Source organism: Microcaecilia unicolor, chromosome 4 (genome assembly GCF_901765095.1).
Source record: "Microcaecilia unicolor chromosome 4, aMicUni1.1, whole genome shotgun sequence".
NCBI lineage: Eukaryota > Metazoa > Chordata > Amphibia > Gymnophiona > Siphonopidae > Microcaecilia > Microcaecilia unicolor.
This window is the reverse complement of record NC_044034.1, coordinates 230,390,043-230,415,106: the sequence shown is the minus strand read 5'-3', so window position 1 is coordinate 230,415,106 and position 25,064 is coordinate 230,390,043. Positions and strand designations below refer to the sequence as shown.

The 25,064-nt window shown below is 43.6% G+C and overlaps 1 protein-coding gene across 3 annotated transcripts in view; it reads right to left on the bottom strand.

Moving 5' to 3' along the window:
• GAL (galanin and GMAP prepropeptide) overlaps positions 1-25,064 on the bottom strand; it is a 137,557-nt gene that overhangs the window by 23,638 nt on the left and 88,855 nt on the right. For all 3 annotated transcript variants that reach the window (XM_030199526.1, XM_030199528.1, XM_030199527.1), the window contains exon 5: positions 2,751-2,828. In XM_030199526.1, coding sequence (XP_030055386.1) covers positions 2,751-2,828 — 78 coding nt within the window. The remainder of the gene's footprint in view (positions 1-2,750; positions 2,829-25,064) is intronic.

Here is a 25,064-nt window from a genome sequence, read left to right as displayed (position 1 = left end):
GTGGCGAAGGATAGTCCAAAAGCTCAAACATTTCGGCCCTTGGCTCATCCTCCATAACCACAGGGAAGGGAATGGCCGTAGACATTTCCCGGACAAAGGCCACAAAAGACACTCTCAGGAGGAGAAAGCTGCCTTTCAGGAGAGGGAGTAGGATCAGAGGGAAGACCGCAAGACTCCTCGTCAGAGAAATATCTCGTGTCCTCCTCTGCTTCCCATGAGGCCTCACCATCGGTATCGGACACCAGTTCGTGAACTGCAGTCCGAAGCCGGGCCCGTCTCGACTCCGTGGAAACATGGCCACAGTGGGTACGCCGAGAGGAAGACTCCCGCACCGGTGGCGATGAAGCTCCCTCCATCGAAGTCGTCGGGGAGTCAGCCTGGGAGGCCGCCGATGCAGGCACCGCAAGCGGTACCGGGACTGGAGACCTCACCACGGGTGAGGAGCCAACCGTCGCCTCTCTCAACGGCACCATGAAAAGAAAGAAATTGGTTGCGCGGCCGACGAAGCGAAATAAAAGAAAACAACTCCACGATCGACGATAAGGATTTTTTTTAAACGAAAGAAAGAAGGGGCGCGTGAACGCACGTAGAGAAAAAGGAAATCGCGGGCTAGGCCGCAAAACGGTTTTCCAGGGCTGACATGGAGAGGGACGAAGCTACGTCTCTCTCCAGCGCGGAAAATCGAAAAACTGAGCAGGAGTGGTCGCGCACGAGCGGGAAGATGGCCGCACATGCGCAGTGGGCGTACCCCGTGTGTGGGACCTCCCGCAAGATTTTTATTCTGGTTTCGAGGGGCTGCCGTGGACGTCAACCCAGTCGTGAGAACAAGCAGCCTGCTTGTCCTCGGAGAATCATATATACATTGAGCACAAATCAGGGTAAAGTGAAGATCAGCCAGTGAGAACTTTGGCTTCCTTGCAGGTAAAGTTCTAGTATGCTGGAAGGGCCTGCAAGGGATGAGGGGGACCAGTTTATGCTGACTGTGCTACGAGCGCTCTGGAATAACTCTGCCCCTTATGTGCTCGTAGTACACCTAGGTGGCAATGATTTGGCTGATATTAATAGCATTTTGCTGACAAAGAAAATACAAATGATCTTTTAGCACTTGCTCAATTGATCCCACAGTCTCGACTGGCCTGGTCCTGCATTATCACAAGATGGATATGGAGGGGCAAAAGATCTCATTGGTCAATAGACAAGGCTCGAAAAAGATTAACAGATGGATGAAGCGTTTCGTGCAGATCATAAATGGCCATGTTATTATTTACGATTTTGATAACGGAATCCTGCCCTAGGTTATATAGAACTGGTGGAGTCTACTTTTCAGATATTGGGCTCGACAACCTAAACTCTACATTCCAGGACTATATCAAAGTACTTACACTAGGTGCAGATCTCAGCTAGGGCTTAGGGGGAGCCCACAATAAGCGAGGATTCACTTTTGTGGTCTGTGGTAGGTAGTTTAGTGCAGTCAGGGACGGGTACTCAGCATCTTGTCAAATAAGAGTTCAAAGTTAACTGTTAAAATCTGCTGTTTGAGTTGAAAGTTGATTTAATAAAGTTGTTGCTACACAGTTGGTGGCTACCCAATGGAAAAGAACTCTGGGACAGTGGTCTCCAGGCTTAGATGGTCAGGAGGCTGTGGACATTGGATATTATTAAAGTGGTATTTGGCTCCTCCTTTGATGGGATCATCCAAAGGACAGTGGGTGCCTGAGTCAGCACAGAAAGCGCAAGCACGGTGCTCGAATGGCAACACCTGTGTGATGCAGGGAAATATCACTTAGAAAAGCTGTGTACCTGATGAGAAGACAGAAAGTTAAGGTTTAATAGTTATAGGAATTTGTTATGATGAAAATGAAGCATTGTGTTTATGTTGCCAGCTGCAGCCTTAATAAATTCCACATACCCTCAAAAATTGAGTTTGGTGTTGCTTATGACAATAAGGGGATTGAGTGAGTGCTGGGCACCAGCTTTGTGGTAAATTTGGATTTTCCACCGGGTTTAGATAACATTTAGGCATTGGGAAGGAGGGGTTTAAAATCCTTGAACAAGGTAGTAAAAGTAATATGGGGGAATTGTACTTTTTGAAAATATTCAGCAGCAATTTCAGGCCCAGGACAAAGATAGGTTTGTGTACCATCTTCTTCCATAAAGACTAAAGCAAAGAATTCATTCAGTCTCTGCTATAGCCTTGTCCTCCATGAGCGCCCTTTTTGCTCCTTCATGATCTAATGGTCCCATGCATTCCCTCACAGGCTTTCTGCTTCTGATGTACCTGAAAAAAATGCTACTGTGGCAAATTTCTCTTCATATTGTCTTTTAGCCTTCTTTATCAATGCTTTGCTTCTAACTTGCCAGTGCTTATGTTGACTTTTTATTTTATTCATTTGGGTTTTTCCTCCATTCTTTGTTTTCTCTTCTTTCCGCCTTTGTAAATATAATTGGGCTCTGCTCTAATAGAGTCTGCTAGAGTATTTGGTGCAATAAAGAAGAAAGCACTAGAACATGTACTAGCATATCTTGCTTCTGCTGGTGGTGGTAGCATGAGCTTATGTTCAAACAAAGAATTTAGTAATCTTATTGGTTTATGTAGAGCAATCAGTGAGGATAAGTACAACGGGATATTGGTATGAATTGCCTCCTCTTCCCACTACTAAAGAATCTGTCACTTTCAAGATTCTGCTTTAGTGGAACTTTTCAGATAATGATATAAAATATGAATATATGATGACTTAATATCTACTTACCTTTAAGATGTAAGTAAGTCAAAAATTCAATTACTGTGTGTAGACCATTATCATCCATCCATGTCTTCAAAAAGTTACCTAAACAATGAAGAACAGGAATAATTAAAAGTAGATTTCTGAAACAGTATCTGTTTTATTTAATTACACCAGCAGCCTACAAAACTGTAGCATGAGAAAGATCACACAATTCTACAAAGGGCGCTAAGGGTCACGGGGGCAGGCCTAAATGTGCACCTGTATTCTATAAAGGGTGTGCAGGGAGTGCGTGCTTTACAGAATACTAGTTGTATATGTAAGTACTCAAATGCAGCAGGGTGCACAGTGATTGTAGCTTTGCCATTGCCTTTGTGTGTGTGCATGTTCTTGACACATGCAATTGGCATCGCAGACACAGAAATACTCATAAAATGGCTGCCATCATGAGGATCCCCATCTTTGGCTTTGCAGACACACTCTCCCTCACCAGGCTGTTCCTGATAATGGAACAGAAGTTGTTCCCTCTGCCTGGCCAGATGAAAGACCACCGTAAAATGTGGAGGGCCTAGATGAGACTACAGAACTGTTTTAACAGTACTGCCGATGTCCCTAGAGAAGTCAGTCAAAGAAAGAACAGGAAGATAACCAAATATAATGAGCCAAGGAAATATGATGACGAATAAAAGTCCAAGGACTTCTAGTGAAGATATTGCTATATTGAGTGTCCAACAAATTCCAAATCCTAGTTACAGAACAATATCCAATCTTAGTTATATATCTATTCATTGGTGACACATGCCTTTTTAAATATATCTTTTAACTTTTTCAAACAAGACACTGATGAATAGAGAATTCTCATTAGGTAATTTTTTAAATTACTTTGACTTTTATTTTTTCAGTCCTACACATTCTTTTCTTTTTTATGCAACTTAGATTTGTGTTTGCACCAGTTTTCTTTTAAAACAGAACTGTGAGTGTCACAGGTCAAGGAATGGTGAGCCCTTGGGCTGTAACCATGGACCGACTACTGCAGGTGAGTCATTTCAGCTAGGCACAGCACTCAGCAAAGTACTAAACAAGGTAGGCAAGGTACAGGCAGAGCAGGCAAGGCTTGGCACAACAAGGCAGACAAGGCTAAACAAGACAGGACTAGGCAGGACAGGGCTAGAACTGGATCTAGATGAAGCAAGGTAAAGCAAGGCAAACAGGGCTAGAATCGGACCCAGACAAGGCAAGACAAGGAAAACAAGGCTAAAACTGGGTCCAGACAAGAGAAGACTGGAACAAGAGACAAGACAGACAGGGCAGGACTTGGCAAGACAGGAGACAAGATAAGGCTGGAGACAAGGCAAGGCTGGAGACAAGGCAGGACAAGGCAAGGCAGGAGTCAAGACAGGAACAGCAATCAAGATGGGTTAGGCTGGAACAAGAAGACCTCATTGCGAAAGTGCTGGAGAAGGGCCTGGGCCTTCCTTAAATGTACCCAGGCCCATGATATCACTTCCAGCGCATTGTGAAGGGGAGGATAAGGGTTTTGAACAGATGGAAATGGAGGGGGGGGGGGGGGGGAAGGAAGGAGGCTCAAGAGCCGAGGGAGACAGAGCAGAGCCTTACCTTTAATTGTTCCTCAGAGAGAGAGGGAGAGAAGGGAAAAGGTAGTGCCCCCTAGAAAATGGAGGTGGGAGAAGGACTACATTTCCCAGCATCCCCGGGGAAAACCTTGGTATAAGGATTATTGGCCCCAGCATTCCCCGGGAGAAGGCTCTGACAAGGCAAGGGAGGGGCACCTGGAACCTAATCAAGTAAGAGAGGAACAGCCGCCCAGGGGGGAGGAGAATGAGTCCATGGACTGGCAAGCTGCTAGAGAGCAGGAGCAGGAGGCAGGCTCTGTGGAACCCATGGACCTTTCTGCCTGGGCTCATGCCTTGAAAACTAAACTGAAAAACCAGGTGAACTCTTGGCGTCAGAGCTGGGGCTGAAAGTGGAAAGGTCATGCGGGAGGAGGGTCAGTGAAGTAATAGAGTGACCCTGAATGGGTGGGATCTTTTCCTCTTTCCCAAAGGAGTTCAGGCTGTGTCTTTGTGAAGAGACTGTGTGTCTGAACTGAGTGCTACGGCACTAAGCACTGTGGGTTTTGAACTGCTGGGAAAACAAACCTTCTTTTGTGTGGGGGGAGGGGAAAGTAAGCTACAGGTTTTTTTTTCCCTTTTGTGGGCTGAGGCCCAAACAGGGTTGCCAGATGGGCGGTTTTCCGCAACCCGCCGCGGGAAATTTTTGCCCGCGGCGGGTTGCGGTTTTTTGGGCTGCTTTTTGGGCTTCGGGGCGGTTTTTTGGGCGGCTTTTTCGGCCACGGGGGGGCGGGGTTAGTGACGTGTTTGGGCGGGGTTAGTGACGTTTTGGGCGGGGTTAGTGACGTGGGAGGCGGGGCCGATTATGTGGGAGGCGGGGCCGATGATGGGGGAGGCGGGGCCGATGATGGGGAGGCGGGGCCGGTGACGGCGGGGGCGGGGTTGATGACGGCGGGGGTGATGATGCGGGGGTGGGGGGGTGTCAGGGGCGGGGTTTGAGTTTGGGCGGGTTTTGGGCGGGTTTTATGCTGGATTGGGTGGGAAAAAAATTTTCCACCTGGCAACACTGGGCCCAAAGAACTTTGAGGTTTTGGAACTGTTGCAGAAACCCAAGCATGGGGCCCAGCTACCTGGGTTCCTTTTGGTTGTAAAGTTGGACTACAAAGGGATCTATCTTTGGGGACTGTTAAATTGGCTCCAACTGTTTTTTTTTCTTGAAGCAGCAGAGAGCTGCACGGTTTTTTTTTCCTGCTGTACCTGGGCCCTGGGAGAAAAGCATGAGCACTGTTTGAAGGGCTGCAGGATTCCTTTTGCAAGTTACTGAACTGTGAATCCCTGACAATAAAGGAGCTTGGTGACTTTTGCCTTTTTGAAGTTTATTTTCTTTGAGCCCTGCCCTGTGGACTGCAGTGGGCCGGGAGCTGAGTGGCCAGGGTGGAAGCAAGGTCCCGGAGACCCTCTGGCGGAGGGAAGGATCTTCACAGCATCCACTCAGATACCCACCACCAGCCCTATAAAGTGCATGCTGCAGCGCATGCTTGCCTTAGGATGCCAGCTCATAACTGGAGGAGAGAGGGAGGATGCTGTTCCTCAGAGCACCGCCGTAGCAGTAAGTGTGACGTGCGGAGGGGAAGGTGTCGGGATAGGACAGTGAACATGCACAGCATTTTTTATGAATGCAGCTCTGTTGTGATTCACTGAGTTACGCATCTCACAGGTAAGAAATTGGATTCCTTCTTTCATTACCTTTTAATTTTTTGCAATAATTATTTCTATTAAACACTCATCCACACATAAGAGCCCTGAGAGTCTGCTTATCCTACAGCAACCACATCATTAATATTTTATCAAGTCGATATTCAGCACTATTTAACCAACCAGCAGAGATGGCCACTGACTGGTTAAATAGCGTTTTGGCACTTACAGTGGTGGAAATAAGTATTTGATCCCTTGCTGATTTTGTAAGTTTGCCCACTGACAAAGACATGAGCAGCCCATAATTGAAGGGTAGGTTATTGGTAACAGTGAGAGATAGCACATCACAAATTAAATCCGGAAAATCACATTGTGGAAAGTATATGAATTTATTTGCATTCTGCAGAGGGAAATAAGTATTTAATCCCTCTGGCAAACAAGACCTAATACTTGGTGGCAAAACCCTTGTTGGCAAGCACAGCGGTCAGACGTCTTCTGTAGTTGATGATGAGGTTTGCACACATGTCAGGAGGAATTTTGGTCCACTCCTCTTTGCAGATCATCTCTAAATCATTAAGAGTTCTGGGCTGTCGCTTGGCAACTCGCAGCTTCAGCTCCCTCCATAAGTTTTCAATGGGATTAAGGTCTGGTGACTGGCTAGGCCACTCCATGACCCTAATGTGCTTCTTCCTGAGCCACTCCTTTGTTGCCTTGGCTGTATGTTTTGGGTCATTGTCGTGCTGGAAGACCCAGCCACGACCCATTTTTAAGGCCCTGGCGGAGGGAAGGAGGTTGTCACTCAGAATTGTACGGTACATGGCCCCATCCATTCTCCCATTGATGCGGTGAAGTAGTCCTGTGCCCTTAGCAGAGAAACACCCCCAAAACATAACATTTCCACCTCCATGCTTGACAGTGGGGACGGTGTTCTTTGGGTCATAGGCAGCATTTCTCTTCCTCCAAACACGGCGAGTTGAGTTCATGCCAAAGAGCTCAATTTTTGTCTCATCTGACCACAGCACCTTCTCCCAATCACTCTCGGCATCATCCAGGTGTTCACTGGCAAACTTCAGACGGGCCGTCACATGTGCCTTCCGGAGCAGGGGGACCTTGCGGGCACTGCAGGATTGCAATCCGTTATGTCGTAATGTGTTACCAATGGTTTTCGTGGTGACAGTGGTCCCAGCTGCCTTGAGATCATTGACAAGTTCCCCCCTTGTAGTTGTAGGCTGATTTCTAACCTTCCTCATGATCAAGGATACCCCACGAGGTGAGATTTTGCGTGGAGCCCCAGATCTTTGTCGATTGACAGTCATTTTGTACTTCTTCCATTTTCTTACTATGGCACCAACAGTTGTCTCCTTCTCGCCCAGCGTCTTACTGATGGTTTTGTAGCCCATTCCAGCCTTGTGCAGGTGTATGATCTTGTCCCTGACATCCTTAGACAGCTCCTTGCTCTTGGCCATTTTGTAGAGGTTAGAGTCTGACTGATTCACTGAGTCTGTGGACAGGTGTCTTTCATACAGGTGACCATTGCCGACAGCTGTCTGTCATGCAGGTAACGAGTTGATTTGGAGCATCTACCTGGTCTGTAGGGGCCAGATCTCTTACTGGTTGGTGGGGGATCAAATACTTATTTCCCTCTGCAGAATGCAAATAAATTCATATACTTTCCACAATGTGATTTTCCGGATTTAATTTGTGATGTGCTATCTCTCACTGTTACCAATAACCTACCCTTCAATTATGGGCTGCTCATGTCTTTGTCAGTGGGCAAACTTACAAAATCAGCAAGGGATCAAATACTTATTTCCACCACTGTAACTGCTAATATTCTCTGTTGAATGTTGCCGGTTAGCACCGAAAAGATAACCAGCAATATTCAGCGCTGACTGGCTAAGTTTAGCGGCCAAATCGGACCATTTAAAAAGTAGTCCTACCTTTGGCCACTATAAATTTAACCAGCCAGTGCTGAATATTGACATAGCCGATTAAGTTTGAGCCAGTCAAAAAAGACCTGGATATTCAATGCTGGTCATTGGAAATGGCCCAGCATTGAACATCCAGGGTCAATGCCAATTGTGGCACTTAGACAGTCTGCCTCCCACGGGCTGTATCTTTAATATTTTCTGGTTGTTCATGTTTGATATATAAATGTCCCTTGTGCCCTCATTGCTATTCCTCCTAGTGAGTGTAACCTAAATCTTTTTCATATTGTTTTAAAATATTCCCGTCTCTGTTTTATATAGTATGATAATCAGTTTTTAATTTCTGTAACATATGTTTTATCTGTTCCGATAAAGTTCATGTGCCTCTGATATTGAAGCATATTATCAGGTACAGGTAAGTGCCACCTCTGAGGGTCACAGCAGGGAGGAAAGGAAGAGTTTGGATATTCAAGGGAAATACATTTTTTTCAAACTGTACCCATACAGAAAAAACACATACATGGCTTAGATGGGCAGGTGACCAGAAAGATATCATCAGCATTTACAGCAGGATTAGAAGGGGACAGTAAAAGTCATATGTGGACAGGGCATATATGACCAGGCAGCACTCACAAGATCAGAAGGTGGTCATCATTAAATGTAGCCCCCATATCCTGCCCCTCATGCAGCCAATGCACCATCCTTTATGGCATCTGAGGATGCAGCTCAGTCTGCAATTTCAGGTGCAATAGGACATAGGCCACTAGCTGCACTGGTGCAGGAGATGACCCAGCAGTATAAGGCCTGCACTGGAGGCTAGAGGCCATTGAGGAGTGCTGTGTGGTGACAAAGAGTTTTCTAAGACATATGTCAGCTACCCTTGTGAACCTGACATTTGCCTTAGAGAGCATTAGCATTGTCCACATCCACCCCTCACCGTTACATGTTTTATTTTTCTTCAATTGCAAACCACTTTGATGTGATTCAATGAAGCAGCATAGTAAATATTAGGGCTGCATTTCAATTAAAATTTTTAATCAGAATTAATCGCATGATTAAAGGACCAATATCTCCCTCTCTCTGCCCTCCCCCCCCAGGACCAACATTCTCTCTCTTCCCCCTCACTCCCCTTGTCTAGCATCTTTCTCTTCCTCCACTCCACTCTGGGTCCCACATTGCTTTATCTCTATTCCTTTCCTCCCTTCTCCTCTGCCCCTCCCCACTGGTCCAACATATCTTCTTCTCTCTTCCCTCCATACTTTTCTTTGTCTAGCATCTCTCTCTCTCCCTCCCCTGCAAGTCAAACATTGCTCCCCCTCCATTCTATCCTCCTTCCCATTTTATATTATCTCTCTCCCCCCCCATGAGTGATCCTCTTCTCCTCTCCCTTCTGGTGCCCACAGTTTGGCATCTTGCCCTCTCTTTCAATCCTTCCTCCCTCTCTCTTGGGCATAACTTAAAACAGGCCGCCCAATGTTTAAAACATAATGGCCGTTAAAACGGCACTTAGGCGGCTATCTGGCAATATTTAGTGTTGGACAGCCGGCTATCTAGCACTGAATATCGCCAGATAGCGGCATAAAGATTTTTAAAGGCAGACCAGCCAGATCTGGTAGTCATATTTGGCCGCCACAATATGTAGAATAACTTTGAATATCAGCTTGGCCAGTTAAAGTTGGACCGGCCAAAGTTAAACCGGATATTCAATGCCAGTCACTGGAATGGCCCAGCAATGAATATCTGGATTTAGCACAAACAGCGGGATAGAGGAGTGTCTTTAAGAGGGCAGCGGCAGAGCAATGATTCACATTAGTTGCCTGTGACCTGCTCTGGAGATTCCCTTCTGACCTATCCTGCCCCCTCTGATGCAACTTCCTATTTCTGCAGGAAAGGAACGGGTCGGAAGGAAAGCTCCAGAGCAGGCTGCAGACAGCGTTTATATATCACTGCTCTGCAAGACCTGTTTTAATGAACATCTGAGTGATGGGGAGGGAGGATTGAAAGTTAGGACAAGATGCCAAATCGCAGGCAGGTGGACAGGAGGGGCAAGGAAGATGATATACTAGATCACATCGGGGGAGGAGATACTGAAATGTGCCGCAGACTGAAGGGGGAGGGTGTGGGTGCAGGTACAATTAATTTTATTAGCTGTGATTATTTTTTTAAATCATGACCAATAAATAAGATGTTAATTGTGGTATTAACTGCTATTAACGTGCAGCCTTAGTAAATACTTAATAAACCTTAAACCCTCTCATGTCCCATATGAACATAGGAAAAGCCCTAGTGGGTCAGACCAATGGTCCATCTAGCCCAGTATCCTGCTTCCAACAGTATGAAACCCAAATAATAGCAACATTCCATGCCACCAATCCCAGGGCAAGCAGTGACTTCCCCATATCTGTCTCAATAGCAGACAATGGACTTTTCCTACAGGAACTTGTCCAAAACTTTTCTAAACCCAGACATGCTAATCGCTGTCACCACATCCTCCGGTAAAAAGTTCCAGAGCTTAACTATTCGTTGAGTGAAAAATATTTCCTCATATTTGTTTTAAAATTATTTCCATGTTACTTCATTGAGTATCCTCTAGTCTTTGCACTTTTGAAACAGTAAAAAATCGATTAACTTCTACCCGTTCTACACCACTCAGAATTTTGTGGACCTCAACTCAATCAAGTCTTCTCTCAGCTGTCTCTTTTCCTTTATTATTTTGATTGCTCTTCTTTGAACCTTTTCTAATTTCACTATAAGGCTTATTTTCGAAAGAGAAGGGCGCCCATCTTTCGACACAAATCGGAAGATGGGCGTGCTTCTACCAGGGTCGCCCAAATCGGCATAATTAATAGAACTAAAAAATGAACTTGCGGAGCTACTGTTAGAAATATGCAATCTGTCCCTAAAATCGAGTGTAATACCGGAAGACTGGAGGGTAGCCAATGTTACTCCGATTTTTAAGAAAGGTTCCAGAGGAGATCCGGGAAATTATAGACCGGTGAGTCTGACGTCGGTGCCGGGCAAGATGGTGGAGGCTATTATTAAGAATAAAATTGCAGAGCATATACAAAAACATGGACTGATGAGACAAAGTCAGCACGGATTTAGTGAAGGGAAGTCTTGCCTCACCAATCTAATGCATTTTTTTGAGGGGGTAAGCAAACATGTGGACAATGGGGAGCCGGTTGATATTGTATATCTGGATTTTCAGAAGGCGTTTGACAAAGTGCCGCATGAAAGACTCCTGAAGAAATTGCAGAGTCATGGAATCGGAGGTAGGGTATTATTATGGATTAAGAACTGGTTGAAAGATAGGAAGCAGAGAGTAGGATTGCGTGGCCAGTATTCTCAGTGGAGGAGGGTAGTTAGTGGGGTCCCGCAGGGGTCTGTGCTGGGTCCGTTGCTTTTTAATGTATTTATAAATGACCTAGAGATGGGAATAACTAGTGAGGTAATTAAATTCGCCGATGACACAAAATTATTCAGGGTCGTCAAGTCGCAGGAGGAATGTGAACGATTACAGGAGGACCTTGCGAGACTGGGAGAATGGGCGTGCAAGTGGCAGATGAAGTTCAATGTTGACAAGTGCAAAGTGATGCATGTGGGTAAGAGGAACCCGAATTATAGCTACGTCTTGCAAGGTTCCGCGTTAGGAGTTACGGATCAAGAAAGGGATCTGGGTGTCGTCGTCGATGATACGCTGAAACCTTCTGCTCAGTGTGCTGCTGCGGCTAGGAAAGCGAATAGAATGTTGGGTGTTATTAAGAAGGGTATGGAGTCCAGGTGTGCGGATGTTATAATGCCGTTGTATCGCTCCATGATGCGACCGCACCTGGAGTATTGTGTTCAGTACTGGTCTCCGTATCTCAAAAAAGATATAGTAGAATTGGAAAAGGTACAGCGAAGGGCGACAAAAATGATAGTGGGGATGGGACGACTTTCCTATGAAGAGAGGCTGAGAAGGCTAGGGCTTTTCAGCTTGGAGAAGAGACGGCTGAGGGGAGATATGATAGAAGTGTATAAAATAATGAGTGGAATGGATCGGGTGGATGTGAAGCGACTGTTCACGCTATCCAAAAATACTAGGACTAGAGGGCATGAGTTGAAGCTACAGTGTGGTAAATTTAAAACGAATTGGAGAAAATTTTTCTTCACCCAACGTGTAATTAGACTCTGGAATTCATTGCCGGAGAACGTGGTACGGGCGGTTAGCTTGACGGAGTTTAAAAAGGGGTTAGATAGATTCCTAAAGGACAAGTCCATAGACCGCTATTAAATGGACTGGAAAAATTCCTCATTTTTAGGTATAACTTGTCTGGAATGTTTTTACGTTTGGGGAGCGTGCCAGGTGCCCTTGACCTGGATTGGCCACTGTCGGTGACAGGATGCTGGGCTAGATGGACCTTTGGTCTTTCCCAGTATGGCACTACTTATGTACTTATGTACTTATAATCGAAAGTCGATTTTGGGCGTCCCCAACTGCTTCCCGTCGTGGGGATGACCAAAGTTCCCGGGGGCGTGTCGGAGGCATAGTGAAGGCGGGACTGGGGCATGCCTAACAGATGGGCGTCCTCGAGCAATAATGGAAAAAAGAAGGGCATCCCTGACGAGCACTTGGGTGACTTTACTTGGTCCATTTTTTCTTACGACTAAGCCTCAAAAAGGTGCGCGAACTGACCAGATGACCACCGGAGGGAATTGGAGATGACCTCCCCTAACTCCCCCAGTGGTGACTAACCCCCTCCCACCCTGAAAAAAACAACTTTAAAAACTTTTTTTCCCAGCCTGAAATGTCATACTCAGGTCCATCGCAGCAGTATGCAGGTCCCTGGGAGGGGAGGTATGTGTGTGTCAGCGGAGGCATAGTGAAGGCGTGGATTTCCTTCTTTCAAACATTTTGGACGTCCTCAACTGCCCCCCCCCCCCCCCACAGGGACAGCCAAATTTCAAGGCAGTGGAGCGGAGTGGCCTAGTGGTTAGAGCACTGGTTTTGCAATCCAGAGGTGGCTGGTTCAAATCCCACTGTTGCTACTTGTGATCCAAAATCCAAATAAATAAAGGGGGTATCAGAGGCATAGCAGGCATGGACATCCTTCTCACAGAAACATCCAGGCATGGACATCCTTCTCACAGAAACATCCTCACAAAGGACGTCCTTCACCCATACTCAAAAAAAAAAAAAAGGACGTCTCTGACGAGCATTTGGACGTTTTCACCTGGACTTGTACTTTTCTAAGGTTGTAGATGGCAATTTATTTAAGGTTGTAGACGACTATTATACATGCAGCTTGTCTGCATGTATGAAGCCATCTTTGGCATGCACAGAGCAGCCAAGCATTATGCGTGGCTGCTCTGCGCATGCCAAATCGTGTGCAAATGAGTTAACAGTGAGCAGCTCATTTGCATGCGATTTCCTTCATGCATGCCTGTTCCTTCAAGACTCGCTAAGGGATTGGTAAGGGAAGAACTTTTTCCGTTCAGTTAGTGCATCAGTTAGTCCACTGCAGTGCCCCCTAGGGTGCCCGGTTGGTGTGCTGGCATGTCAGGGGGACCAGTGCACTACAAATGCTGGCTCCTCCCATGACCAAATGAGTTGGATTTGGTCGTTTTTGAGATGGGCGTCCTCGATTTCCATTATGGCTGAAAACCGGGGACGACCATCTCTAATGTCGACCATCTCTAAGGTCGACCTAAATGTTGAGATTTGAGCGTCCCCAACCGTATTATCGAAACAAAAAATTGACGCTCATCTTGTTTCGATAATACGGGTTTCCCCACACCTTTGTGGGGAAAGCCTGCGAGGACGCCCTCAGGAAAACTTGGGCGCCCCGTTCGATTATGCACCTCCACATCTTTTTTGAGATATGGCAACCAGAATTGAATGCAATTCTCAAGGTGATGTTGTACCACGGAGCGATACAGAGGCTTTATAGTATTTTCAGTCTTATTCACCATCCCTTTCTGAATAATTCCTAGCATCCTGTTTGCTTTATTGGCTGTGGCTGCACACTGAGAAGATTTCAGTGTATAGTCTACAATGATAGCTAGATTTTTTCTGGGGTGCTGACTCCCAAGGTGGACTCTACATCAAGGGACTTGCCTGCTTATTTTTGAAGGAGAAGGGCGCTCATCATCCGACACAAATCGGGAGATGGGTGTCCATCTCCTAAGGTCGACCAAATCGGCATAATCGAAAGCCAGTTTTGGGCGTCCTCAACTGCTTTCTGTCGCAGGGGCGACCAAAGTTCAAGGCATGTTGGCAGTGTACAGAAGGCGGGACGGGGTCGTGGTTAACAGATGGGCGTCCTCGGCCGATAATGGAAAAAAAGAAGGGCGTCCCTGACGAGAATTTGGCTGACTTTACTAGATTTTTCACTACCAAGGATCAAAAAGGTGCCCGAACTGACCAGATGACCACTGGAGGAAATTGGGGATGACCTCCCCTGACTTCCCCAGTGGTCATTAACCACCTCCCACCCCAAAAAAACAACTTCAAAAACTTTTGTCTTTTTTGTTTAGAGTATGTCCTTCGCTATGCCTCCGTCCACGCGATGGCAGTTGAGGACGTCCTTCCCTGCGACGGCAGTTGAGGATGTCCAAAATGCGGATGTTTCTGTGAGAAGGACATCCATGCCTTTGCTAGGCCTACAACACCCTTTTTATTTATTTATTTGGATTTTGGATCACAAGTAGCAGCAGTGGGATTTGAACTGACCACCCCTGGATTGCAAGACCAGTGTTGTAACCACTAGGCCACTCCTCCATTCCACTCCACTCCCTTGAAATTTGGCCATCCCTGTGTGTGTGTGTGGGGGGGGGGCAGTATGCAGGTCCCTGGGGGGGGGGGGAGGTATGTGTGTGTCAGCGGAGGCATAACGAAGGCATGGACGTCCTTGTTTCAAACACTTTGGACGTCCTCAACTGCCCCCCCCCCACAGGGATGGCCAAATTTCAACGGAGTGGAGGAGTGGTAGAGTGACCTAGTGGTTAGAGCACTGGTCTTGCAATCTAGAGGTGGACGGTTCAAATCCCACTGTTGCTACTTGTGATCCAAAATCCAAATAAATAAAGGGGGTGTCAGAGGCATAGCAGGCATGGATGTCCTTCTCACAAACATCCACATTTTGGACGTCATTCTCAACTACCGTCGTTTCCCCTCCTTAGGAAGGAAATCGTGTGCAAATGAGCTAACAGCGAGCAGCTCATTTGCATGCAATTTCCTTCATGCATGCCCTTTCCTTTCCGGATCGGTAAGGGAAGGGCTTTTTCCATTCAGTTAGTGGGAACAGTGCACTACAAATGCTGGCTTATACCAAATGGCTTGGATTTGGTCGTTTCTGAGATTGGCGTCCTCGCTTTCCATTATCGCCGAAAACTGGGGACGACCATCTCTAAGGTCGACCTAAATTTCATGGCTTGGGTGTCCCCGACCATATTATCAAAACGAAAGGTAGATGTCCATCTTGTTTCGATAATACGGGTTGCCCCGCCCTTTTACAGGGCCATCCTTAGAGATGGGCGCCCCTGTTCGATTATCCCCCTCTTGGTGACCTTGGGGAACTAGGATATACTGACCTGTGAGTGAATTGCACTGCCTTTGTCCTTATTATGCGTGATTATCTCTTTCCTATAACTTTGGCATTCTTTTCATGTATGTTACTTTTAGATTTGCTATATTTGTGAACTGCCTAGACCCGTCTGTTGGAATAGGTGGTATAACAAATTCCTAATAAACAAAAACATTTGTCCACATTAAATTTCATCTGCCATTTGGAAGCCCAGTCTTCAATTTCCTAAGATCTTCCTGCAATTTTACAAAGTCCACATATGTTTGACAACTTTGAATAGTTTTGTTTCATTTGCAAATTTAATCTCCTCACTTGTTTCAATTTCCAGATCATTTCTAAATATGTTAAATAGCACCGGTTCTAGTACAGACCCCTGCAGCATTCCACAATTCACCCTCCTCCATTGAGAAAAATGGCCATATAACCCTAGCCTCTGTTTTCTGTCCAATAACCAAATTCCTAATCCAGACCAGAACCTTGCCGCCTATTCCATGAATCTTTAATTTTCTAAGGAACTTTGTCAAAAGCTTTCTGAAAATCTAGATACACAGCATCAACTGGTTCACCATTATCAACATGTTTATTCACGCCTTCAAAAATGAAGCAAATGGTGAGGCAAGACTGGATGAATCCATGCTGACTCTGTCCTATTAAACGTGTTCCGTAATTTTATTCTTTATAATAGTTTCCACTATTCTGCCCAAAACTGAAGTCAGGCTTACCAGTCTATAATTTCCTGGATCACTCCTGGAACCCTTTTTAAAAATTGGTGTTACGTTGGCCACCCTCCAGTCCTCAGGAACTAAGGACAATTTATTGACAGGTTACAGATCTCTAACAGCAGATCTGCAATTTCTTGTTTGAGTTGTTTCAGTACCCTAGGGTGCATGTCAACCAGTCCAGGTGATTTACCACTCTTTGATTTGTCAATTTGGCTCAGTACATATTCCAGGTTTACTGAGATTTCTTTCAGTTCCTCTGCATCACCCCCCTTGAAAACCATTTCTGGTACAGGTAGATCTCTTACATCTTGTTCTGTAAAGACCAAAGCAAAAAAATTCATTCAGTCTCTCTGCTATGGTCTTGTTCTCCCTGAGTGCCTCTTTTGCTTTTTCATGATCTAACAGTCCCATGGGTTCCCTCACAAGCTTTCTGTTTTAGATGTACCTGAAAAAGTTGTGCACAAATCATATGCCCATGCACGTAGTCAATGGTCTGGAGGTCACCCATATATCAGAGACAGTACACCTATCAAAGTAAGCACTTGGTATCTAACAGATAGAAGTGCTTCAGAGCTCTAGAAAAAATTCCCCTCCTCCCAAATACCCTATTGAGGCAACTCAGTCTTCACGAGATCAGGCAACCGATGTAATGTAGGAGTCTACAGGCAGAAGCTCTAAGACCTTAGTCCATCTCACAATGATACAACCATCACAGTGGTTCTGCAGTCTGGCAGAGCCACATTATGAAGGCAAGTCTGGAAGAACAAAATGAAAAAAGAGGGACAAACCTCCAGACCTTGAGGTGCAGCAAAGAAACAGTAGAGATGGCCAAAACGACCTGAGTGCAACCAAAAATATCTTCAAACAAGAAGTCCTTGTATTGGCATCAATTCACAAAAATGGTAAATAGGTACACAGTCTCTTGATGAACTTGTTCAATCACAGACAACAGACTCGACAAGGGCCATGTTTCGGTGACATTGCCTGTATCAGGAGTCCTAACAACGAAAGCTAAGCAGATAAATACAAATAATAGAAGATGTCGGTAATCAATCTCTTATATGCATTCTTCCTTAAAAGACACATATATTTTTCATTAACCATCAATAAAAATGAATGAAATAAAAAAAAGACACATATAAAGTAAAACATATAGATGAAAAACAATGTTCATGCATAACATATGTACATAGATATAACATAAATATGTCTCAAGTATCGGATCGAAGATGGCGACTGGAGCAGCTGCACGTTTTTTCTGCTCTTGAAATTCTCTGAAAGAGCCTGGTGTTAAGAACTTTCCCCATTTTGTATTATGGGGAAAAGAAAGGGGAAAGCTAAGGCTCTTACCTCCTCGAGCCTGGCAACAACCCCTTCTTCGCGTCAAACTACCTTGGAGAACTTCGGAGTGAGAACGCTCAGGGAGCAGACGCCTGCTTCAATGGGCTCCGCGTCTTTTGACGTGGACCGCAGCATAGAGGGAGTGTCATTGAGTCCTCCCTCCAACATAGCCCCCTCACGACCTGGAAGCAATTCTGTGTCGGCAGGGTCACAGCAAACGGAGGTGCCTGGTGAGGAACAGTTTTCACATGCTGAGAGTGGAGGACCTGTCAGCACTTCAACCCCAGGCAGATTAACAACGGAGGGGGTGCAGGCAATTCTGTTCTCCTCGTCTTCTACCCAGGGCCTATCTTCCAGGGGAAATGGAAGATTGATAAGACCGGCTGTAGTGATGATGGAGTCGCTATGGGACGCTATCCAAGGTTTGAATTCTACTTTGTTATCCATACCTAGTTCCTTTAAGGGAGAGATTCTGGAACTTAAACAATCTTATCAAAATCTGTCTGACAATATTCAAGATCACTCTAATAAAACTATCGCATTAGAAGGGGAAATTATTCAGCTACATACTGTTACCTCAGTGCTTATCAAAGAGAGAGATATTCAAGCTCGTAAGCTTGAATATCTAGAAAATCAAGGATGAAGAAATAATTTGAGGTTTTTAAATTCCAAAATCACCTTTAATACCTGCTTTGGAAATGCTTAAAAAATACTTTGGAGAAATATCTGGAATACCGGCGGTGGGTTTTCCACCCATAGTTAGAGCCCGATATATAACGAGGACTTCAAGATCTTCTAATGAACAACCTCAGCCTGTTTCTGATTTAAACTTGACTGAATTAGTGGAAAGTTCTTTAGAAGTTGTGACAGAACGAACTACTCTCTTGGTGACTTTTGCCTTAGAGCCGGACAGAAACAATATTTTCCGCTCCTACTTCCATCATATAAATGCTCTTTTTTGGGGATTTAAAATCTAGGTTTTTCCCGATTTGGCCAGGGACACACAAAAAAGAAGGAGAGAATTCCTGGCTTATAAACCAACAGTTCTCAACTGTTGTTTGAGTTAAAATTTCCTTGTAGATGTCTTGTGTCTCTCGACTCAATTAATTGTGTTTTCTTTAACCCAAAGAAACTGCTAGAATTCATTAATTCTAAAGAAAGTACTAGGGTTCCCTTGGCTACACCCATTAGTTAAAATGCTGTTTTATCAGCTGCGAGTATTGTCTTACTCCCAAATGCTTCAATGATATATATAAGTTTTCTCTTTTTCTTTTTTTGCCTAGTATCTGGATCCAAGTATTTTGTTGACAAAATTAAGGGGGAAAGATTTCCTTGTTTGTTGTTTATTTTTCTTTGTTTGAATTTACAGATATTGCCCATGCATTTATGTTTGATATGTAAAAATTAATAAAAATAGAAAAAAAAAAGAAATTAGAAGTACATGAACCAATAGTTTAAATTGGTCTTGTTCAAAATAACTACAGACACATCGTAGCTTTCTCATTAGAAAAAAACATTACTTGACTAATGAGGAAACCTAATCTTTTAGCATAATAGCGCTGTTGACTAGAATACCTAGAATCTTGATGATTGGAAAAAATTAGAAGTTTCTTGATTAATGCAAATTGTCTTAGGAATGTTCATTGGTTTAGTGTCAAAGCATATAAACTTTGTTTTTCCAGTATTCAGTTTCAACATTGATATACAATTTTGGATCAGCAAAGGGTCTGTCTCAGAGACTGAATTGAACGGAATCAGCACTAAGATGTTGTCAGCGTATATGTAATATAGAAAATTTTTACTTTGCAACAGAAAATCTAAGGATTGAAAAAAACATTAAAGAGCAAAGGTGAAGGAGGCGATCCCCGGGGAACTCCATTTATATTTCACCAAGCTGGTTACAAAACATCTTTCATCTTAACTCTGTAAGAGTGAATCAAAAAATTGCTAAATCATAGGAATGTATGCATATGCTTACAGTTTTCAAACACAATAAACATTGAAGAAAAAAAATTGTAAATATTTGTACATAAGCCAACAGTCCCTTGTCTTTTCCTGAACATAGATCAAAATAATCAAGTTGATGGAAGGAATTGTAGCAGCTTAGCTCAGTGATTACCTTTCCACCTTTCGCTTACTTCACGCATCCCAATCTGGCTTCAGACCACGTTACAGTACTGAGACTGTCCTAGCCACCTTAGTTTCTACCTTCAAGATAGAAAATAGCTTAGGTAATAAGGTTCTAGTAATGCAATTTGACGTCAAGTGCTTTTGATGTGGTGAATCATGATTTATTATTAAATTTATTAGACCAATTTGGGCTTTGTGGGAAAGTCTTATGGTTCCTTTTCCCTACCTTGGTTTCCTGATTGTGGTGTTCTGCAAGGCTCCCCTTATCTCCAATTCAATTTAGTTCATGATGGCTCCTTTAGGAGGGAGACTTGAGTCATGGGGATTCCATCCTTTTATTTACACTGATGATGTCACAATTTAGATCCCATTTTGAGGTGGCATCCATGAAATTCTCACAGATCTTGACCTAATGGAATTCTGGGCCTCAGAATTTAGGTTTAAACTAAATTGGGAAAAGATTAAAGTTTTGGTAATAACTAATCCGTTTGACCAATGATCCCTGCAGCAGTTTTAACATTGACTGTATTTCCTATCATCTGGATACCACTCTTTAAATATTAGGGGTTATTATAGTAGATTGGCACGTAACCGTTGAACCTCAGGTTCCTATGTAGTCACCAAATCTTTTAAATTACTCTGGCAACTGAAGCATCTCAGGCCCTTCATCTCAATTGATATTTTCAGACTACTCGTCCAATCTCTTGTCTTGACCCAATTTGACTATTGTAATTCTATCTATGCATGTTGCAAAGAATGCGTTTTAAAGAAATTACAAGCTGTTTAAAAACTGTGGCCAGATTTGTCCTTCATGTGCCGCACTCTTCTAGGGCTACTCCAATGCTGATACAATTACATTGGCTTCCCATTTAGGTCAGGATTGTTTTCAAATTCTGTGCTCTTATATTTCAGATTTTACATGGTACTACACTGATTACATGCTACTCCTTGTTACTCTACCTTCCTGCATAAGAGACTACATGCATCTCCATTCCCTACCTGTAAGTAGTATATAAGTCAATCTATTCTGCTTCCTTTTCTTACCAAGGTAAAGTACTGAATAGTGGAATTCCTTGCCAAAATATGTAAGATCCTAGCATGATAACTTACCACCCTGTTTACTAAGCTGCACTACCAACTACTGCTCGGCAATGCCAGCACAGCCCATTCAAAGTGAATGGGCTGTGTCTGTATTAGCACACAGCCAGCCACTAGCATGGCTTAGTAAACATGGGGGTTAGTTTTTTGCAAATTAAACCTTTCCTTTTTGAAAGATTCCTGTTAGTTGATACTGAGGGGCATAATCGAAAGGGACGTCCAAGTTTTGCTGAGGACGTCCTCGCAAAACGTCCAGGCGAAGGGGCGGAGAAACCCGTATTATCGAAACAAGATGGGCGTCCATCTTTCGTTTCGATAATACGGTCGGGAACATCCAAATCTTGACATTTAGGTCGTCCCTAGACTTGGTCGTTTCTGATTTTCAGCGATAATAGAAACGAAGGACGCCCATCTCAGAAATGACCAAATGCAAGCCCTTTGGTTGTGGGAGGAGCCAGCATTCGTAGTGAATTGGTCCCCCTGACATGCCAGGACACCAACCAGGCACCCTAGGGGGCACTGCAGTGGACTTCAGAAATTGCTCCCAGGTACACAGCTCCCTTACCGTGTGTACTGAGCCCCCTAACCCCCCCCCCCCCGAAAACCCACTACCCACAACTGTACACCACTACCATAGCCCTTACTGGTGAAGGGGGTACCTAGATGTGGGTACTGTGGGTTAATGGTGGGTTTTGGAGGGCTCACATTTACCACCACAAATATAACAGTTGGGGGGGATGGGCCTGGGTCCGCCTGCCTGAAATACACTGCACCCACTAAAACTGCGCCAGGGACCTGCATACTGCTGCGATGGACCTGAGTATGACATTTGAGGCTGGCATAGAGGCTGGCACAAAATATTTTGAAAGATATTTTTTGAGGGTGGGAGGGGGTTAGTCACCACTAGGGGAGTAAGGGAAGGTCATCCCCGATTCCCTCCGGTGGTCATCTGGTCAGATCGGGCACCTTTTTGTGCCTTGGTCGTAAGAAAAAAAGGACCAGGTAACGGTGTCCAGGTGTTCGTCAGGGACGCCCTTTTTTTTTCCATTATGGGTCAAGGACGCCCAAGTGTTAGGCACGCCCAAGTCACGCCTTTGCTACACCTCCGACACGCCCCCGGGAACTTTGGTCATCCCCATGACGGAAAGCAGTTGGGGATGCCCAAAATCGGGTTTCGATTATGCCGATTTGGGCAACCCTATTTATCGTTTATTTATTTTACTATACCGTTTCAAATTGTAGTTACAAAACAAAAACGGTTTACATGTTAAAATAGAATGATCACACAAACATAAGGAACTCAATCGAATAGATAGGAAAGCAAAACTAAAACAACCATTCTTAAAAGATAAAAACCAATTCTTACTGAACAGCCATTCATAAACAAGTACATAAACAACATATAATTGTTCTGCATATTTAATACAACCTACTAACTATGCCTTTTATCGCAGATTATCTTCAAACGTATCCTGAAATAGGTATGTTTTCAATAACTTTCGAAATTGAATGTAGGACTCTTCCAGTCTAAGGTGTTTTGGAAGATAATTCCAAAGAGAAGGGGCTAAAAAGAAGAAAGCTGAATTTCTACTAGACTCCCATCTAGCCTTCTGTGGCGATGGGATAATCAATCTATTATCGGTGAGTGAGTGAAGTGCTCACCTAGGTGAATAGGGCAAGACAAGATTTGATAAATACGATGGAATTAGTAAATATAGAGCTTTATGAGTCAGTGTATGGATTTTAAATGTTATTCTGGCTTCCACTGGAAGCCAGTGAAGTTGGAACAGAAGTGGCGTAATTCTATCGTATTTTGAAGCCCTGCAGAAGACACGGGCTGCAGTATTCTGTATCATCTGTAAATGTTTTAAGTTTGTCTTAGTTAACCCTGCATAGATGATATTACAGTAATCCAGGCGTGTTGTGATATATGCATGTGTTAGTGTACATAATGAGGCTTTATCAATTGAGTTTTTAATTGAACGTAATCTACGAAGATGATAAAACGAATTTCTGACTGCCATAGATATTTGTTCATTAAAGGATAGCACAGAGTCAATAATGACTCCAAGATATTTGAAAGATTGCACTGTTGGTATTGGATTGTCAAATAAAATAGGTATCACAGCAGGAACAGTCTCACGTCCTGTAATCCATGATGTAACGGTCTTATCCGGATTCAAGATTAGGAAATGTCTTTTAAGCCAGCTAGCTACTTTTTTAACGCCAGCTAGCTACTTCTTTAACGCCAGTCTGAATTTGTGTAAGGTCAGGGTCTAATGATTTTACATAATGAATCAGAATGAAATCATCGGCATATGAATAAAAACTGATACCTAATGATTGAATAAGTAGAGCAAGAGGGCTGACGTAGATGTTAAACAACAATGGTGATAGAACCGATCCCTGTGGAACACCACAAGAAATAGGATACATTTTTGAGGAGGAACAGTTTTGTACTACTTTAAATGACCGATTAGCAAGAAAAGAAGCAAACCAGTCATAGTACCTGTAATACCGATTTCTTTTAACCGATTTAATAGTAAATCGTGATCTATGAGATCAAAAGCAGCTGATAGGTCTAGTGAAATGATTAAAGCAACGTAACCCTGCTCTAGCCTAGCGTGTATCTCACTTAAAAAAGAGGTTATAATTGTTTCAGTTCTGTGTCCTTTCCGAAACCCCGATTGTCTAGGGTGTAATATGTTTTTAGATTCTATATAGGATTGAAGTTGATGAAATACAACTGTTTCCAGAACTTTAGATAGAAATGAAAGATTGGAAACTGGACGATAATTCCCCGGAAGAGATGCGTCTAGAGAAGATTTTTTCAGAATAGGCTTTACCAATGCTTCTTTAAGTGGTGTTGGAACTTTAGATAGAAATGAAAGATTGGAAACTGGACGATAATTCCCCGGAAGAGATGCGTCTAGAGAAGATTTTTTCAGAATAGGCTTTACCAATGCTTCTTTAAGTGGTGTTGGAACTTTAGATAGAAATGAAAGATTGGAAACTGGACGATAATTCCCCGGAAGAGATGCGTCTAGAGAAGATTTTTTCAGAATAGGCTTTACCAATGCTTCTTTAAGTGGTGTTGGAACTTTAGATAGAAATGAAAGATTGGAAACTGGACGATAATTCCCCGGAAGAGATGCGTCTAGAGAAGATTTTTTCAGAATAGGCTTTACCAATGCTTCTTTAAGTGGTGTTGGAACTTTAGATAGAAATGAAAGATTGGAAACTGGATGATAATTCCCCGGAAGAGATGCGTCTAGAGAAGATTTTTTCAGAATAGGCTTTACCAATGCTTCTTTAAGTGGTGTTGGAACTCTTCCTTCTATAAGACTTTTTGTAATGATTAAATATAGGTGGGCTTATAATTTCACTGAAGGATTTTTCAGCCAGTTAGAAGGAATCGGATCTAATGCACTATATGTAGGTGAAATATGTGATAATTTTTGAAAAGATATTAGTGATGGAATTTCAAATTGATGCCATGTTCCTGATAAAGATAAAAGTGGGTTTTGCGTCAGTAAATCCTCTGTTTTTTTAGGCTTATCAAATTGCAATCTTAGGTTGTCAATCTTTGATATGAAAAATTTTGCCAGTGTTTCAGAATCTATATATACTGTCTCTGTATGAGAACCTTGTTTTAGTGTTGTTTCATAATGCGAAAAAGTTGTTTGGATGAATTTGAAGCATCCTGTATTTGTTTAGAAAAGTAGTTTGTTTTTGCCAGTTTTAACTGCTTAATATAATAACGTTGGCATTTTTTACATTTATCTCGTAGGTCTACTGTTTTTCCTTTACGCCATAATCGTTCCGCTCTTTGTAGTTGCTGCTTACATAGTTTTAGCCCAGGGTGGTACCATGGCTGAGATCTCTTTGTGTTTGGTTTTATATTTTTCAAAGGGGCAATATTGTCGAGTGCCACTGAAAGAACCTGATTCCAGGTAGTGATTTGTTCTTCTAGAGCTAAATCAGGCAAGGTTTGAGGAAAAGCTTCTAATAGCAAAGGTAAAGTGGCAGGGTCTATCTTATGTAATCCTCTTGTCTGAATAGTTTTTACAGTTTGTCTCTGAACTGGTCTAGATAAGATCAAATTAAAGGAAAGAATGGTCTGACCAAGAGACTGGTACTGTTTTTATCTGTGTACATGTGAACTCTTGTGGCATACATGTCATGACCAAATCCAGTATGTGACCAGCATTATGCGTAGGTCACATGTTGAGGTAAATCAAGATCTTGTAAAAGTTTTAAAAATTTCTTAGAGCGTGGGTTAAGACAATCG